The sequence below is a fragment of the Akebia trifoliata genome, chromosome 7 (genome assembly GCF_017979445.1).
Source record: "Akebia trifoliata isolate Shusen 1 chromosome 7, ASM1797944v1, whole genome shotgun sequence".
NCBI classification, from domain to species: Eukaryota; Viridiplantae; Streptophyta; class Magnoliopsida; order Ranunculales; family Lardizabalaceae; genus Akebia; species Akebia trifoliata.
In genome coordinates this window covers 27,464,466-27,483,813 of record NC_141381.1, presented here as the reverse complement: position 1 = coordinate 27,483,813, position 19,348 = coordinate 27,464,466, and the positions used below count along the sequence as shown (strand labels likewise).

Genomic DNA, 19,348 nt, shown 5'->3' with positions numbered 1-19,348 from the left:
AAGATTTTTTTTTTATTATTATTATCTGTTTTCGATTGATGGGCGTCGGTTAGGATTTTGATTTCATAGAACTTTTAGGACTTCCGATATTCGAGTAATTTTCTGGTTTCGATTAACCTCCTCCCCATTCCCCTATTCCTTGATCTAGTTTTGATTGATCACGTAATTTATTTGTAATACTTTCAATAGCCCTTCGTTTTACTGATCTACTTGCAAAAATATTGTGGGTTCGAGTAGATCAAACCTTTGTTCTTTGCAAATTTCATTTTTTTTCTTCACTTCGTATTGTTTTTCTAAAGCTGGAATTAATCGATCGAAACTACTCATAATAACTAGGGTGCACATTGGATCGGATAAATCGGACATCTAAACCAATCCGAAGCTTTTGGATTGGATTGGTTCGGATTGAACCAACCCGAAAACCGAACCAATTATATATGTATATATATATATATATATATATATTTAATTATTGAAAAATATAATTTTCGTTTTATTTCTCTCTTCTTCTTCCTGTCAGAAGAACGAAGTGAAAACAAAAAACCTAGACGCCGTTTCTCATTCGTCTCCCTCACTCACCTCGCCTCGCCACTTCGCCACCTCATCGGAAAACGAAGAGGTAACTCTCTCTCTCTCTGTCTCTCTCTTAACGCTGCAACAGAGTTTTCCATGAATCCTCTGTTTCAAAAGCTTCGATAAATCTCTTAGGCACAACAAGAATTCTAAGCATTAAAAGATTGTTTGATTTCCATTACATTGATAGGGTATCCTCGAAGCTTGATCCAAATACTTGGGTTGGATGAACAAATCATGTTCCTCCATTCAATTCGATTCTTGGGCTGGAAAAAAAAAGCAGATTTGTAAGATCGGTCTGCACACAACGGTGCTCTAAAAATTTAGTAAAATCAAAATTACTCACTAGATTATCAAATTTCCACGGAGAAATTTACCACTTTTTTTGTTGTTGTTGTTGTAATAAAACACAACTGAGTTTGCCACCATGGGAAGACGAAAACTGAAATCTCTCATCACTTCCTTATTTCCTCGCTATTTTGTCTCCAAACAGAACTGTTAAAGTATGCTCTCTCTCTAACTGATAACTTGAACTTATTTAATTATTTCTCTGTATTTTTCAGACTGTTGATCGAAAATAAAGTTTTGATTCTATTTGCAGAAGTGCCCATGTGATATAGTGGTCATCATTGTAAATAAAAAAAAAAAAACTGATCTTTTGTTGAAATTTGTTGGCAGAAAATTAAACCCATGTTTGAAATTGAAGATTTGCTTTCTGGGTTGATTGAAATGATTTTTATTTTTAATGTGTTAAAAATAATAAGTCTTTTGGATTGGTTCATGGTTTTTTTATGATTTTTATTACTATTGGATTGGTTCATTATTTTTTCATGATTTTTATTATTATTGAAAATAATAATAAGGGATTGAAAAGTACCTTAACGAGTATTCCAGTCTCCTTTCTCTCTCTTTTCACACTTTCGAGATCCGTTGAAATTAGATTGGAAAGGCTTATGAGGAATTTTTTGTATAATGACAAGAGCGGTAGGAAGAAGTATCATTTGGTTAGATGACAGGTGATTTGCATACCCAAGAAAAAACAGAGGACTAGGCATAAGGGGTCTTAGATTAGTCAATAGAGCGCTTCTAGAAAAATGACTTTGGAGGTATGGTGAGGAGAGGGGTAGTTTGTGGAGGAAGTTTATTATGGCTAAATATGGGGAGAGGAATCTAGGTTGGTACAGCGGCGAGTCTAAAACCTCGTATGGGTGTAGTCTTTAGAAAAGGATTCTGAAAGTTAGCAAGGATTTCGAGCAAGGGATTAGATTCAAAGTGAGTGTGGGGGATAGAATCAGATTTTGGGAAGATTGTTGGTGCGGATCATCGTCTCTGGCGTATCAATTTACGTCTTTATACGTCTGTTCTATTAAAAAGAATCGCTCAATCCAACAGTGTTTGATTTGTAACGAGTTCGGTCCTACTTGAGATTTGGGGTTCAGGAGAAATTTTAATAATTGGGAGTTAACTGAGGTTACATTTTTCCTCGATCTTCTGCATACATTTCATCTCAACAAAAGTGAACAGGATAGGTGGGAATGAAATAGAGCTAAGGATTTGAGATTCTCTGTTAGATCCTTCCATAAGTGGCTCACTCTTATTGTTAAGTGAGCCATCTCGGCTTCCATCATTTGGTTCAGGTCAGTGCCCTCTAAAATCTTTTTCTTAGTCTGGTTGGCTTCACTTGGAAGGATTCTTACGAGGATAATCTGATTGCTCGGGCTTGGATTACTTGCAATTGCTGTCCCCTTTGCTTGATGGAAGGGGAATCTATTGGTCACATTTTATTTCATTGCCTTTTCTCCTATAATATCTGGTTAAGTTTTCTTGGTTTATTCTGTATGACTTGGGTCTTTCCTCGTAAGTTTTTCTCGTTGTTGGAAGAGTGGACCAGTAATGTCTTTCACACCAGAAAACGTTACCTGTGGGCTATGCTACCTTGGGCTATTGCTTGGGGAATTGGGAATGAGAGAAATAATAGGGTGTTCAATGGCAAGATTAGAAGCTCTTATGCAGGTTTTTTGGAGATCTTAGGCTTATTATACCTATGGTCCAAACAAAATATAGAGTTTGCGGGGATTTCGTTTGATGATTTTGTTTTTAGATGAAACTCTTTATGTAACCATTGATGTTGTTTGCTCTTCTTCTTTGTTGTTTTTTGTGAGACTTTCTCGGCCTCCTTGTATTTTGCTTTTTCTCTTTGAAATATATTATACTTATAAAATAATAAAAAATTTAATAATAATAAGTATGAGAACCAATCCGAACCAAGATCGGATTGGACTGGTTCGGTTCTATAGGGTAATTGAATTGGATTGGATTGGTTCCAAGTTTGTAGAACCGATCATGTTTGGTTTCGTTCCAATTTTGTTAAAATCCGAACCAATCAGAACCATGTGCACCCTTAATAATAACCACCAAATTTGAACTTAGTAACACCTGGAATTGTTCAAACTATGCTGAGGTTTGCTGGTTCTCTACAGATCACCCTCATTTGTAAAAGTAAATTTAATCTATACCCTTTTCAATTTAAAATTTCTTCCATATATATGATTTAATATTTTTTTTTTTCAAGCTCCAATGTTTAGTATACATGAAAATTTTAAGATCTTTGTATAAAATGTGTTAATTTTAAAATATAGAAAATCTTAAATTATGTATAATGTAAAAATAAATGACAAAATTAATCGATTCCAAGTACCCATGGATACCCATCAGATAGAACCTAATGGTTCATGTTCTTATTGGTTCAGTTCCATATTAGACCCGGCTCTAATTGGTTCCAATAAAAAGGAAACTGAAACCAATATTTTCGATTTCGATTTTGGGTAAACGGGTACCCATTGACATCCATTCTCCAATGTACCATCCATCTTCATCTCCATCTTCATTTTGGGTTGAATAGAAAATATTAAAATATTTATGAATAATCATTTTAGATATTATGATTGGAGTGCATGCTTGTTAAATATCCAAAATGACTAGCCATTATGGTGTATTTTTATGTTTATTTCTTTTTAAAATTTTCTAAAAATCCATCTACATCCTCAAATCTAGATTATAGAAAGTTGTGGCGGGGATGCAAATCCATGTAGGCCTAACAACTCTTATTAGTAAGATTTCAAAAAAAAAATCTTACCAAATTTAGCGACTCTAGGCTAGCCTAATTCTCTCGTATATGTATTGGGCTTTCAATTAAAGCACATTAGCTTATAGCCCAGTATAGAGTTTCCTGAGGCAAACAAACCCTAGGGCAAAGAGCGGGTCTGTTTCATTTATTCTATTATTATTACTGATCTTCACCACTCTCTCCAACGCCGCTGTACTTGAAAACCCCTTGCTTTCCGTCTCTAGGAGTTTCAAAGGTGTGTCGTTTCTCTATCTATTTATCTCTCTATATGTGTGTGTGGATCTGATAATAAGACCAGAATCGTGCGTGCTTCTGCGTGATTTAGTTGGTAATCTTTTATTTCAATCAAGTTTTTAATTTTTTAATTTTCTGTTTTTGATTGAAGGACGTCGGCTAGGGTTTTTATTTCATAGAATTTTTAGGACTTTTGACATACGAGTAATTTTTTGGTTTTGATTAATCTCCTCCCCATTCCTCTATTCCTTGATCTAGTTTTATTTGATTATGTAATTTATTTGTAATACTTTCAATAGCCCTTCTTTCTACTGATCTACTTGCAGAAATATTGTGGGTTCGAGTAAATCAAACCTTTGTTCTTTGCAAATTTCATTTTTTTCTTCACTTCTTATTGTTTGTCTAAAGCTGGAATTAATCGATCTAAATTACTCATGATAACCACCAAATTTGAACTTAGTAACAACTGAAATTGTTCAAAATATGCTGAGGTCTGCTGGTTCTCTACAGATCACCCTCATTTGTAAAAGTAAATATAAGCTATACCCTTTCCAATTTGAAATTTCTTCAGTATTACTGATTTACATACATATATAGATATGCTGATTTACTTTGTTTTCAATTATGTCTTTTGGACTGAAACCCATTAAATTAATCATTTAATGTAATCATTGGCCTTGTTGGATTAGAATGATCATAATTTTTTTTTTTTGTTTGATGGATCAGTTCTTTGTTTTGCCTACTGGGTCTCGAGTAGGCAAAAGAGCTAATTGATAATCATGGCGACTTTCGCAAAACCAGAGAACGCATTGAAGCGTGCTGAAGGTTAGTGATTTCATTGATTCCTTTCCTTATCTCAAATTTTAATCTTTATTTATAGCCCAGGTATGCTTGGAACAGTGAGTTTACGATAAAGGGATTTACTTTTCTTTCAATTTTTAATTTTTTTCTTCTCATTTTTGAATTTTTTGGTCTCAACAGTAAAACGTTGAGCTAGTTTGAGATAGAATGCCTACTTTAATTTGAAATTACCTGTTATCTTCCTTTTTAAGTTTTTTTTTTAATCTTTAATATGAGAAGTTCTTTTGGTCTCTTTGTGTACGTAGAGGAATTGAAGAAAATATAATTTTTTTTTGTCTTCTTAAATGTATTAAGATTACATCTAGTCCTCTGAATTATCTAGTTCCACTGATCAATAAATTTAATTGCATGAAGTACATCCTTGTTAGTTCATCTGGAACTATTACTCATATTCATTTGAAAAATATGAATGCAGAGTTGATTAATGTTGGACAGAAGCAAGCAGCCTTGCAAGCACTTCATGATTTGATCACCTCAAAGAGGTATCGGGCTTGGCAGAAGACTCTTGAACGGATAATGATGAAGTATGTGGAGCTTTGTGTGGACATGCGGAGGGGTAGATTTGCCAAGGATGGTCTAATTCAATACCGCATCGTATGCCAGCAAGTGAACATAAGTTCATTGGAGGAGGTGATCAAACACTTTTTGCACCTTTCCACTGAAAAAGCTGAGCAAGCTCGAAGTCAGGCGCAGGCCTTAGAGGATGCTCTGGATGTTGATGATTTGGAAGCGGATAAAAGACCAGAAGACTTAATGCTAAGTTATGTCAGTGGAGAGAAGGGAAAAGATAGATCTGATCGTGAGCTTGTAACACCGTGGTTCAAATTTCTTTGGGAGACCTATAGAACAGTGCTTGAAATTCTACGTAACAACTCTAAATTAGAAGCACTTTATGCGGTAAGTGATGTTCATTTCCTTCTAGATCTCTTAACATACAACAAAAGTTGTTCAAACTACATGATTTTATCTTTATACAAAAAAGTCTTGGAAAAATGCCATAGTCGACTTGGAAAAAATCTAATGTGTTTGAAGCCAAGGAAGTGAGACCAAATATCCCTTACAAAGGAGTAATGAGTTGAAAGATGATCAACCATCAAAGGTTAGAATTCTATCCAAACAAATAAGGCTATCTCGGACAAAACCTTCAGACACCAAACTGAGACAGTCGAAAATTCCCAAGATGCTACAAGTACTAAGCTTAAAAAAAGGATTTAACTGTGAAAGACTTCTTCTCGTTGCATATCCATTCCCTTCAGTCCTTCTCCGATGCCATAATAGGAATTTAAGAAATTAGATTAATGTGGTTGTCTAAATCTTGGCCCTCCCAATCATTAAAATCTCTCTTAAAGCCCTTCACTCCCATTTTAAATCATGAAAACCTCAGTATGCAAGTTCTTTTCTGAGTACCGCTTGTCCTCACATCAATACAATTTTATAACAAAAAATAAAAAAAATTGTGAAGACAAGGTTATTTTGAATCATTAAAATCTCTGTTCTGGTTCCATTTCCAATCCTCCCAAAATATTACCCTACTCCTGTTGCCAATGTTAACGCAATCTTCGTATAGAATTTGGGTGAAACATTGGCAATACCTTTTGCTACCCTAAAAATATAGGAGGATTCCACCTCTCCAATCTGCCACCAAACTAGTCCAATCTAGCCCAAACTTCCAGAGCAATTTCCTTCGTATTGTCGGGTTCATCTTTCTAAACCCCCCTGATTCCTAAACCTCCATTCTTCTTTGTGAGAGTCAAATCAATTTTCACCTTACTAGATGAAACTATGGTTTAACACCCTATCATCCTAAAGGCAGATTCCTATTCAGCAAACTTTACAGTTCGTTTATATGTATAAGTTAAAAATCTAATAAGATTAAAAAATCAATTCATTTTAGTTTTCAGAAATGAAAGATATGTCTGGGATATCATGTTAACATGGCCTGGTGATGCTCAATGTGAAAATTTCTACTCTGCTAGAGTGAATAATAATGTTGATGTCATAGGTATTCCTTATATAACAGAAGGATTGGATTTAACTCTACTTTCTTATAATGTGTAGATGACAGCACACCGGGCCTTCCAGTTCTGTAAGCAATACAAACGAACGACTGAGTTTCGCAGGCTATGTGAAATAATCAGAAATCATCTAGCCAATCTTAACAAATATAGGGACCAGAGGGACAGGCCTGACCTGTCATCTCCTGAAAGCTTGCAGCTGTATCTTGACACGAGATTTGAGCAGCTTAAAATTGCAACTGATCTAGAACTATGGCAGGTTTGTTTATGAGTTTTGAGTAGAGCTCTCTCTCATAAATCTATTTGAGTTCTACGAACTACTTCTGACTTCATTATTGCTTTTTCTTTTGTTACACAGGAAGCTTTCCGTTCTGTGGAAGATGTCCACGGTTTGATGTGCATGGTTAAAAAGACCCCCAAGGCATCCCTTATGGTCATTTATTATGCTAAGCTAACAGAGATATTCTGGGTTTCGGACAGTCATCTGTATCATGCCTACGCATGGTTCAAACTTTTTGCACTTCAAAAAAGTTACAATAAGAACTTAACCCAAAAGGATTTGCAATTGATCGCTTCATCTGTTATGTTAGCTGCTCTTTCAGTGACTCCCTATGATCACATGCATGGTGCATCTCATTTGGAGCATGAAAATGAGAAAGAGCGCAATTTGAGAATGGCTAGCCTTATTGGGTTCGGTATTGACCCTAAACGTGATAGTAGGGATGGGGTAATGTGATTCGTTTCCATTAGTTTGTTTTTCATGATACTTTCTAAGTAGTTCAATTTATTCATTCTAACAAATAGTTTATTTTCCAGCTTTCGCGGTCATCACTTCTCTCAGAACTGGTAAGATTCAAATATTCATCTCTATTTACATTCTCTTTATTGGGATTGCCTTTACTTAACTTGGACTTTCCTTGTTTCAATGCATTAACTTGAATTACACAACGAGAACTAAAAGATTGAATTAACAGATCAAGTTATTTTGGTACAATTTGTATTGAGTAGTTTTCATTATCCTTCTAAACATTTGATAATCTAGGTACTATCTACAGGTCTCCAAGGGTGTAATGACATGTGTATCTCAGGAAGTAAAAGATCTTTTCTATCTTTTAGAAAATGAGTTTCTTCCTTTGGATCTTGCTTCAAAAGCCCGGCCTTTGTTAACCAAGATTTCCAAACTTGGGGGAAAGCTCTCTTCTGCTTCTTCGGTCCCAGAAGTACATCTATCACAGTATGTTCCTGCCCTGGAAAAGCTTGCTACCTTGAGATTGCTACAGCAGGTCTGCTTGATTATGTTCCTCTTCATATTTCTGGTGTATTTTTTCTCTTTTTAGCTTAAGTTGTTGGTACACTCTTCATGGGTTTTTTGTTGAGCTGTTTTCTGTTTTACCAGGTTTCACAGGTGTATCAGACACTGAAGATTGAGGTGCTATCAAGGATGATCCCATTTTTTAACTTTTCGGTCATTGAAAAGATTTCGGTTGATGCTGTTAAATCTAATTTCATTGCCATGAAAGTTGACCATCAGAAGGGTGCCATTCTCTTTGGTAGTTTGGTAAGTTGAAAGCGTATCGTCATGCACATATTTGCTTAGAAGCATTCAAGAATTGCTTATATTTGTAAATTTGCTGACATTTTAGTTGGTATGCCCCCAGCTTGGCCCAGAAAAAAGAAACATATGCATATTTGTTTTTGGATTGGTCTAACTTCTTGATAACACATACTCATGGCTAGACATATGCTTTCCATATCTGTGCTAGAGATGCCTCTGTGAAAGGTCACCCACTTTGGTGAAGAAAGACTAGGATGAGCAAGCCAGTGTAGACTCTTATTGATTTTTTTTGCTAGTACAAGTGTCTTAGCTTGGTTTGAGAATGGCTAGTCAATCCAAATCTATAATAATCCTTGGTGGGCTGCAAGTGATACAAATTTGGATTGAACTATAAATGACACCAATGATTTTAACTTAACAGTTGATTTTAACCTGTTGTCATGGTAAGTTTCTTCAGGAGTTCTTTGCCTGTGCTTTTACTGATTTTCAACTGCTGATGTGTAAATTATAATCCTGGCATCTGGAAAGAAAACTTCGTGGGTAGGTGGTTCTAGACAAAATGGAATGGAGGAACAGGATTCATTTTGCTAACCCGAAATCATTGGAATGAGGCTTCAATGATGATGATGGTGGTGGTGGGTAGGGTTGAGAGAATGTCATTGATGTGCATACCAGCTGAACGACAATGCTGTCATGACCCCTGGGGTCATTGAATATTCAATGACCTCCTACCCCGAAAAAGCCACCTGGCACTCTTCTGGTCCATTGACCCCACACTTTTTTGTATCACCCATTTTTGGGACTACAATCCAAGTAAGCCCGATTTGGTAGGTTCTAGTCGTTCCATTCTAGCAATTTTTGTTAAGGGCGTCTTGGCCCATGAGGAGATTCCGAGTCCATGATGAAAAACAATAGAACTTAATGGCTATAAAATAAATATGGGAATACCAAAGGTTGAGCCAGAATTAATGTGCTCAGTAGGCTCAAAGGAGTGTGCAATATGGCACATTTGATGTGTGGTCCTTTCCAATTTCTAGTGTCATTTGAGTATTTAAGAACCATATCTCACCTTTTTTGTATGTTATGTATATTCACTGATTTTTCTAGTCCCAAGTTTGATCAACTGGGCTGTGTTGGCCATTATGGTCTGGTGCTAAATTCTATTTGGAACATCCTTCGTTGCTTTTTTGAAGTACAAAACATGTTTTGGTTGTGTGAAGGAATTGTGTTTCTATTGAGTGTTTGGACTTTTGTTGTCTTTTATTCCTTCTATATTGAACCTTCATTTGATTACATTGAGTTCAGCTGCATTCAGCTAAGGTTTTCCATATCCGTGCTTTGATTTTATATGCCAGGGGCATGCAGACATAGTCAAGTAAGACCATCACTGCTTCAGTTTCATCTTATGTGGTTGGTATTTTTTGGGTTTTTGTTTTGCAGGATCTTGAATCTGACAGGCTTCGGGATCACCTAACCTCTTTTGCTGAATCTTTGAATAGAGCAAGAGGCCTGATTTATCCTTCAGTAAAGAGAACATCAAAACTCGGTGAGACTCTTCCTGGTTTGGCAGAGATTGTAGATAAGGAGCACAAGAGGCTTCTTGCTCGGAAGTCAATAATTGAAAAACGCAAGGAAGAACAAGAGCGTCAAATGTTGGAAATGGTAATTCTGTGCTAATTGCTATCTGCTGAACAAAGTGATGATTCCTCTGATTTGCAAATGGTTTATCCATTTTTTGTTCTTTCCGAAGGAATCTGAGGAAGAGTCGAAGAGGCTAAAACTGCAGAAAATAACTGAGGAAGCAGAACAGAAGAGACTTGCCTACGAGTATTCACGAAGGGAAGAACAAAGGATACGAAGAGAAATAGAGGAGAGGGAACTTGAAGAAGCACAAGCTTTGCTCCAGGAAGCCGAGAAACGCAGTAAAAAGAAAGGAAAGAAGCCCATCATAGAGGGAGTAAGCATAATTTCAGTGTCATCCATTTGTTTCGAAAATTGTATTTTTCTTCAATGGTGCAATTGTTTTGGCTTTTTCTGATAATTTTTGGAAAATTGTCTTTGCAGGATAAAGTCACCAAGCAGACATTAATTGAGTTGGCTTTGAGTGAGCAACTAAGAGAGCGTCAAGAAATGGAGAAGAAATTGCAGAAACTTGCTAAAACAATGGATTATATGGAAAGAGCAAAAAGAGAAGAAGAGGCACCTTTGATTGAGGCTGTGTTTCAGCAGCGTCTGGTTGAAGAAAAAGTGCTTCATGAACGTGAACAGCAGGTGTGTTTTGTGCCCTTTCCGATTGATCTCATTGCTTAATTTACCCCATACACTTCATAAATGAAGAAGAATGATTTTTTTGTCCATAAAATTTTCATTGCTTGGTTGAAATTTTACGTGTGTTCTTGTTTTGTTAAAATCACCCCCTTGCATTATATTCTTAATCAACTTAGACACCTTTCCTTTTCTTGTTCTGAATTTATTCTCATGTGTTATGCTATCTTTACGCATGTACCATCTTTCACTGCTATAATATTTACCTATGATGTCCTGAAAACACTTACTTTGAACTTTCTTCTTAATTTGTTTGTCATATTGGCTACTACATGTATATATTATGTTGACTGGAATGTTCCAAACTATTCTGCAGCAAGAGGTTGAGCTTAGCAGGCAGCGCCATGCCGGAGACCTTCAGGAGAAAAATAGATTGGTGCGGATGTTGGACAATAAGGTTAGTGGATCCTGCAATGGCATTCTGTTGAAAATCATTGCTAAGTCCATTGTTTTTGGTGCTGTTTGAATTCAAGTCAAGGTCTGTCAAATATTTGGTACTGTAGTGGGTTTTTTAACTACGAGCAAAATCTTGGTTTTAGCAATATTTAGATTAGGTCTTTAGTCTTATTCGCAAAAGGGGTATGGGAAGTCTGGCATTGTCATGCCTGAAGCAGTTCTCATCTTTTGCGAGTTGTTCTTTCCACCAATACCTTGTTGGTTATTATGACATGATCGATTATCTCGCTTCAAATGGTCTTTGGTGTTGACCTGGGGAGGACCATGTTTAATACTTGGAAGTAGATTGAACCATAGACTGCGAACGTGATCAACTAATTTAAATAAATTTTATTTTGGCTGCTTTGAGTGATCATGTTTTTTGTTGTGACAGATATTATTCCAGAATAAAATTGTAAGCCGTCGTGAAGCTGAATTCAGCAGATTGAAGTCGGAGAGAGAGGAAAGGATTGGCCAGCTTCTCCGGGTTCGGGCGCAAGAGAGGGAGGCTAAGAGGAAGATGTTATTTTATCTGAGGACAGAGGAGGAGAGGCAGAAGAAATTGGAAGAGGAAGAAAAAATTCGGAAGCGTGAGGGTATGTATTTTTTGGGATTTTGAATCTTTATTTTAGTTTCGCTTGCAAAGTTAAATTGGAAAAAAAAAATTAACTTTACATAAAGGAAAACTTTCTGTTGGGTTGCCACAAATGATGGTTTGGTTTTAATATACACTTTGTTTTGATTTGCAGAGGATGAAAGGCGAAGGAGGGAAGAGGCTGAGCGCAAAGCGAAGTTGGATGAGATTGCTGAAAAACAGAGGCAAAGGGAGAAGGAAGTGGAAGAGAGGATGAGGAAGGAGAAGGAGGCTCAGTTAGGAAGATCCTTTGAACCACTTCCAAGGCCTACTGCTGCTGCTGTTGAGCTTCCTGCTGCTGCTGCTGCTGCAGCTCGGCCAACAGCAGAGCCTATAGGTGCTGCTCCGCCTACCTCTGGGAAATATGTGCCGAAGTTCCGGCGTGAGAAGACTGAGGGCCCTGGAGGAATGGCCCCAACCCCTGAACCTGAACGATGGGGCAGACAGGATGATCGTGGTGACAAGTGGCGCAGTGATGAGCGAAGGCCATCATTTTCTGGGAGCTCAAGAGCATCCACCTGGTCACTCAGACGTTGACGTTGACACACTTATTTTATATATTATTATTATGTCCTACTCGAGCTACTACTAGTCACTGGAGGCAAACCAGATTACCATATGTAGGATTGAGGCCTGAATGTGTTTTGTGGTTGGTTGAAATTGGAGGTGTTTCTTTCTGAGCTTCCAGATTGGGCGAGTTCTTGTTAACTAGTAATTTTGTGGGATTTATTGCCTGAATTCTTTCCTGAATCATAATAACTTAAAAGAGTACACTCTTAATTTTAAGAGGTCCATCAGATTATTTTGGGTATGTGTTCTGGGATATATTCTTCAAGTCAAACTGTCAAAGTAGTTTGCTTGCTGCGGCATTTTATTTTCACAATAGAAGAGATTAATCAAATTTAAAATCAAGAATGGAAGAAGTCGTTCCTTCACATAAATTATTCGTTCAAACCGGTTTGAACGGTTTTCAATAGTGAAAGTGGGACCTGAACAGTTTCTCTCGACATTCTTAATATAAAAGTTCCGTTCAGACATGGTTTTCAACAGTGAAATGGTTCGAAATTGTTTTTAATTATGAAAAGCTAAAAACCGTTTTGTTCCTAATTCATTATTTTCTTTGTGGTGTGAAGTCTCAATTCCCAAATATCTTTCAATCCAAAGTCGAACTGAATGCATTGGCCTTTATTCTCATTCTTACTAGGTGGCGTGTCATGAAAGAAACACTACCCATGAAAGTCCTCTACTAGTATGAATGAATGAATTTACTTGTGGTTGTTCACATAGACTACAAAAATCTGTTTGCCTTCTAGTCTCACCTGATGGATTATCTGTTTTTAGTCCCAAAGGAATGTAGGAATCATCTATTTTCACTTTGAAAGAGCTTTTGGATTGGTCAAGAACTCCAACTCTAGACATGGGGCCTACAAATCAGATTGTAAATTTGCGTGCTAATAATTTGCTAAGTGATGGTTGTGCTCTGACTCCTGAACTGATCAAATTCCCTTTAAGTGATGTCCTTTTTTTAGTCAAATTTGATATTCTTATTTTTGAATAAATTACTTATTATCTTAATATTTTCATTGTTTTGTAGACCATCTCTACAAAGGTGATTGCCATGTTTTGTAGATCGTCTCTAAAAGGTGATATTCTTGTTGGTGTAGTGATTAAATGGCCTAGGAGTCATTGCCTTGTCTTTTGAGAGACTCTTGTTTTGTTAACTTTTATTTAACACGTTACATTTTTTTTTTCTTTTTCTGCTGTCATATTGTTCTTTCATGGTATGGATTGAATATTAATTACTGTAAATGTGAGTGTATATGGATGGATGTAGGAATTTCAATGTGATGATGTGGATGTGGCAGGTTGAAGACAATCTTTATATAACACATAAGATTGTTGTTTTTTTTTTATTGTTCTTTCATAGTATGGATTGAATTAGATTGTTGTTTGTTTATTCTTCTTTCATAATATGGATTGAATGCTAATTAGTGTGGATGTGATTATATTTGAGCCGATATAGGGTTTTGGATGTGAGAGGTGCAGGACGAAGACCATTTTGGGCATAGCCCTGACAAATAGATATTAAATAATTTTATTTCTGCTCACTAGAAATTCTATCTCCTAGAAACTTTTAATTCCTCATTAGACCCAGATTCTACAATTAATAGTCGTTGAATTTATGGATTCGACAGTCCAAAGCCGTCGAGTTTTTACAATTCCTGAAGCCATAGAATTTTTAAATTCAACAGATTTAAAGCTGTCAACTTTATTTTCGAAAAGAAAATTCGACATGTAAGGCCATTGAATCGTACAGAATTCAATGGCTTTGAGTCGTTGAATATCAAACATTTTCACATGGTGCTTGGCCTTAACAGCATGATGCAATACGATCACTAATTTTAGTTTCCTTCAGATTGTATATTTAGCAATAAAAATTTTCATGGGAGAGACAACTACCTAAAACCAATAGGAAACTTGGTTTTGAAGCATAGGAAAATATCCAATAAAAAAACTTCAGAAGCATTCACTATATCGGTTATTTCTATTAATAATGAATTTACTGTGATTGTTCACATAGACAACAAAAATCTGTTTGCCTTCTAGTATCACCTGATGGATCATTTGTTTTTAGTCCCAAAGGAATGTAGGAATCGTCTATTCTCACTTTGAAAGAGCGTTTAAATTGGTCAAGAACTCCAACTCTAGATTGTAAATTTCCGGCCTAATAGTTTGCTAATTGAAATATATTTTCATTTGAATGTAGACATGTAAGTTGCATATATTATGATGGAGACAGGACAAGTTAAGTCATAAGAAGCTTGTGCTGCTCGAAGGAAAGAATCACCTACAAAAGAGAAAAATAAAAGGTAAAATATGAGGGAAGAAGAGTGCATTATAAATTTCAATGGAAGAGTTGATGCTCCTACAAATTATTTCATGCCAGTTGAAGATCATTTCAAAAAGAAAAGAAGCAACTTGCAGCATTGTTACAAAAAACACAATATTAAAAATCCCTGTTATGGAAAGATTTTTAGGAAAATAATATAAGTTAGAATTAATTATTGTAGTTATAACTTTTTTATTAAATAATGACTTTTGAACCTATTTTAGAGCTTAATTATTTACCAAATGACTAAAAAACTATAATTCAATATTTAGAATAGCAATGAATTTTTTTTAATAATATCATTATAATTATATTTATATATAACCTATGTTTTTATTGCGCAAAATATATCATATCGGGCCTAGCATCACCATATTGATTCTATTCTTATAATAATAATAACAACATATTTGATGTGCAAGACACTTGAAATTTACTTGGTTTCTAAACAAAAATGAAATGGGATTTAATAAACTAAAATTGCTTACCTCCTTGGTGAATGTTGATGCCAAATCCAGATTAAAATTATAAACTAACAACCTGATTTTACATCCCTAATTGTCCAAATATCATGTAATAATATGTTTACCCGGACTAATCCGGATGGAATAAACAAAATAACTCACACCAACTTAGTGAATTAAGTCTAACAAGAATTCTTAAACTGAAATAAAAGTAAATTTAGCCAACATCCTATTGTTCAGAAAAAATTACTCGCTAATAGTAAACCCATTCAATTCTAACAACCCAAAACCACTTAAAAACATAGTTTTAAACCCGAAAACTCAATTCAACTTGAATGCCCATCAAGTCGAGTCAAGTAAAAAACCTTGGGAGTCGGCTTGACAAAGTCAAATAAAAATGTTTAATAACATAAATGCCCTCATTTCAAGAAATGCCATTGATATTTATTGTTAAAGATATGTCTCGTTTCTTCAACCTTAAGATCTATATTTTCTTACCCATCAGGGATTAGCTGAGATGGTAAGGGCATTGGATTTTCTCCCCTGGTCACACCTTCAAATTTTTATATACCCCTCCACATAAAAGTGTTTACTTACTTGCTGTCATTTGACGTGGTGGGATGGTGTGTGTGGCCCTCTAAGCAAAAGAAGAAGAAAAAAAAAAGCTCTCTCTTTTCTTCAAACACAATCTAGCAAGATTCAAGTCAAATATGAATGTAGATTGGGATAAAGAATTCAGACATGGGTATGGATATAGTTGGATCCAGCCCGGATCGATTTCAAGCCCTAATTGATGGATGTCAGATTATTGCAAAATTTTGAAATGATATATTCATGCATGACCCTGACAAATAGCTAATTGTATGTATCTCGATGGGTCTGAATTGATTGCTCTAATGAACAATACAACAAGAGATCTAACTAAGATATATAAATACCGATTATCTGTTGACACTAAGTAGTCATGTTAATCAATATTTCTGAAAAAAAGGGAATGGTATATCAAATGTTGCTCTCTTGAGTATAACAAGTATTTTCCTCATTTGTAGCAAACAAATAATTAGCTAAGAGAGCTTCTCTTGGCACCCCAACTTTTACTTATTAAACCCCAATTTAAAAAATAAATAAATAAGTAAATGTTTGAATTTTTGGGAACCCACTGACCGTATGGATATCTGGTCAACTCCTTAATGAATCTGCATAAAATTTTTCAGTTTGATTGGTGATGTGCATCCATTGATTTAGCAATTGTCTTAAGAATGATTTATGATCGTTGGATTTAAACTCTTTCTTTCAAGAGCTTAGATCTAGTGGAGACAAGTTATCAAACACTATAATTTTGCTACGTAGGTTCAACAAGGGATAGACCACACATCCAACGGTCAGTAGGTCCCAAAAGATTCCACGTGGCATAAGATGATTACCATCTTACCTTGGTAAAGTACGGGACACCATACTGGATCCCTACTCTCCTAGAAAATTCCGTTTTATATCCTCTGAATACATCATACGTGTGTGAGATCCATTCGACGTACCCTTGAGTTAAGAAGATTGCGATACATCATACGTACGCTTGAGATAAGAAGATTGCGATAGAGATCCACGCTAGGTTCTAGGGTTTTTTTCTTTTTGTCAAGTTCGTTGGATGTATGAGAGACAGCTCTGTTTAACTTGGAAGTAGTTTCAAATTCCAATCGGTCCTTTTTCGTACGTACAAACTTTACAATCAAGAAATCTGAAGAAATCAAGAAATAAAAAAAATCTGACAAAATCAAGAAATCGAAAGAAATCAATAAGAAAAGATGGAAGATCAAGTCGGAGGATGTGTTAATGTTCAAGAAGAGGATCAAGAATGCTTCATACTTCCACCGGGTTACCGTTTCTGTCCTACCGATCAAGAATTAATATTGGATTACCTTCTTAAAAAAATTTCCAATCAAAAATTACCTTGTGAGAAAATTCCAGAACTGAATCTCTACCAATACAATCCTGAAAATCTCGCAGGTTTACCAATAAATTCACTCTCATAAATTTGGATGTTGTTTGTTCTAAATGTTTCTTGTTATTTGAGAGATGGGTGTAGAACACTAACTTTAATTATTTATTTGTTTGTTATTTATTAATTGAATAGAGATGTACAAATTTCAAATGGAGAAAGAGTTTTACTTCTTCACACAAAGGGGTCGAAAGCATTGCAATGGGAGCCGTCCAAATCGTCTTACGGTTGACGGGTTTTGGAGGACTATCGGTGATAAAAAAATCTATCTCAAGAAAGAGATAATTGGGTGCAAGAAAACATTGGTGTTCTTTAGAGGGAAGTCTCACCAAAAAACCAATTGGATTATGCATGAACTCTTAATCATTGAGAGCTCTCATACAAGGCGGCTGAACTTGAGGAAAATCAATGTATGGATCCTTCTTCTATATTAGATTAATAATTAATTTCAAGATAATAATTAATTTCTTTATTGTTGACATCTAGTTGGAAGACTGGGTCGTATGTCGGATTCACGAGAACGTGAAGAAATCAAATGAAGCTCCACCAGCATTAGCAGTACCAGTGATGGTGGCCATGACGACACAAGTCAATCATTCACGAGATATTTTAAGAGATCGTTTTGATTGGATATCACCTAGTGACATTTCAATGGATGAACTAGTTAGAAGGCTTGCTTTCGTATCCAATGAGGACATTAATGTAAATTCACTCCAACAACAAGCCAACAATATTAATATGGTAACCGAGCAAGATCATCATTTATCAGAATGGACAGAAGATGACTCAAGAGAATTACACAAAGAACTATTTTCTTCAAAATTAGCGATTGATGACGAGCCAAGAGAATGGACAGATGGCGACATGAGCGAATTATTTGATCAATTTTCTTGAGATATTTAGGACGACTCCGAGATAAAGACAGAAAAAAAAAAAAAAAAAAAAAGAGAATACTTTTGTAAACCCATACTAAGTAAAGAAGATTGATCGTACTCCGAGGATGTAGCCCATAAATGGGTGAACCTCGTAAATCTGTGCGTGTCTATTTTATTTTACATTGGATGCATGATATTCTAACATAACACCAAGGAAAGTTTAGGAGTGAGTCAACTAAAAAGCCAATCAGGTCGACTTGAGGTACACAATAACAAAGTCGGGGTTCGGAAATAATTTGGTAATAGAAAACTTCGAAAAATAATTGGCAAAAGATCGATAAAGTTAAGAAATTAAACATCAGATAAGTAGAATAAAATTTTGAAGTATAAAAATATGTATTTTATTTTATATATTAAATGACAAAATAAAAATTAAAAAAATAATCTCTGAGTTTTTCAAAAAATCGTTGATTAAGATTAAAGTGATTTTTTCAAAAACTACCCAGACTTTTTGAAAATATTGTGATTTAGTCGACTACATTATGATAATCACTACTTTTAAAAAAAATCACAAACTATGGGTCTATAAAATTATACAAAATAGTAGAGAATCAAACATCTTCTCCATCAAACAAATGGTATAGATGGTAAAAATTACAATGCGATCCACAGAGAATAATTAGTTTAGAATTGATCCAACTAATCAAGTGGAGCAATTCTTTGGTCTTACTTACCAACTCTAATCTTTGGTTGTCTCTAGTCATTTGGTTTAACCATTGTATGTGCTTCCTTCAACCTTGTACCAGATTGCATGCCCATAGTGGATTTAGAGTTTGTCGGTATCAGTAATACCTTGAACCATTCAAGAATTGAGAAATATTTAATGTAGTTCTCTGATTTTTCTTTCTTAATTGGAAATGTTTTATGTGTTTTGAGTTATTCAAAGCTAAGTTTGAGTAGGTAACACCAAAGTCGGGGTCAAATCTTAGGTTTGTTTCCGAATTCGACACTTCAAGGATTCCAATATCCTAATAGATATCCCTTTGTTTTATTTTATTTTTTGGTGATGCAGACTAATTGGAAATGAATATTTAGGTCTGAGGACTAGTATTCTGGGCTAATCAGTCATATTGGTTTCAAGTTATGGTTGTCTTACTTGTATGAACTGCAAGGTAATACTAAGTTCCTGTATTATAGTGGTGACTTCCACCATGTCAAGGTGACACTCTACCGCATATGGACTTGATCTAAAATTGATAAAACTTCGCGTCTAGGTGATTTCATTACATATATAGTTCAGTTTAAAAATAAAATGTGTATTTAGTATGCCAACATTTGTATTTCCAGCCCCATTGGCCTCTTTA

At 35.3% G+C, this 19,348-nt stretch overlaps 1 protein-coding gene across 1 annotated transcript; it reads left to right on the top strand.

The window, feature by feature from the left end:
• Positions 1–464: 464 nt before the first annotated feature.
• LOC147398713 (eukaryotic translation initiation factor 3 subunit A-like) lies at positions 465–12,551 on the top strand. Its single transcript, XM_086447969.1, has 14 exons — positions 465–619; positions 4,661–4,759; positions 5,211–5,692; positions 6,854–7,069; positions 7,169–7,537; positions 7,627–7,656; positions 7,866–8,093; positions 8,207–8,368; positions 9,806–10,027; positions 10,116–10,322; positions 10,430–10,636; positions 11,007–11,087; positions 11,520–11,721; positions 11,875–12,551. The coding sequence occupies exons 2-14, from the start codon at positions 4,714–4,716 to the stop codon at positions 12,294–12,296; spliced, it is 2,874 nt and encodes a 957-aa protein (XP_086304095.1). The 5' UTR covers positions 465–619; positions 4,661–4,713; the 3' UTR covers positions 12,297–12,551.
• The last annotated feature ends 6,797 nt before the right edge of the window (positions 12,552–19,348 follow it).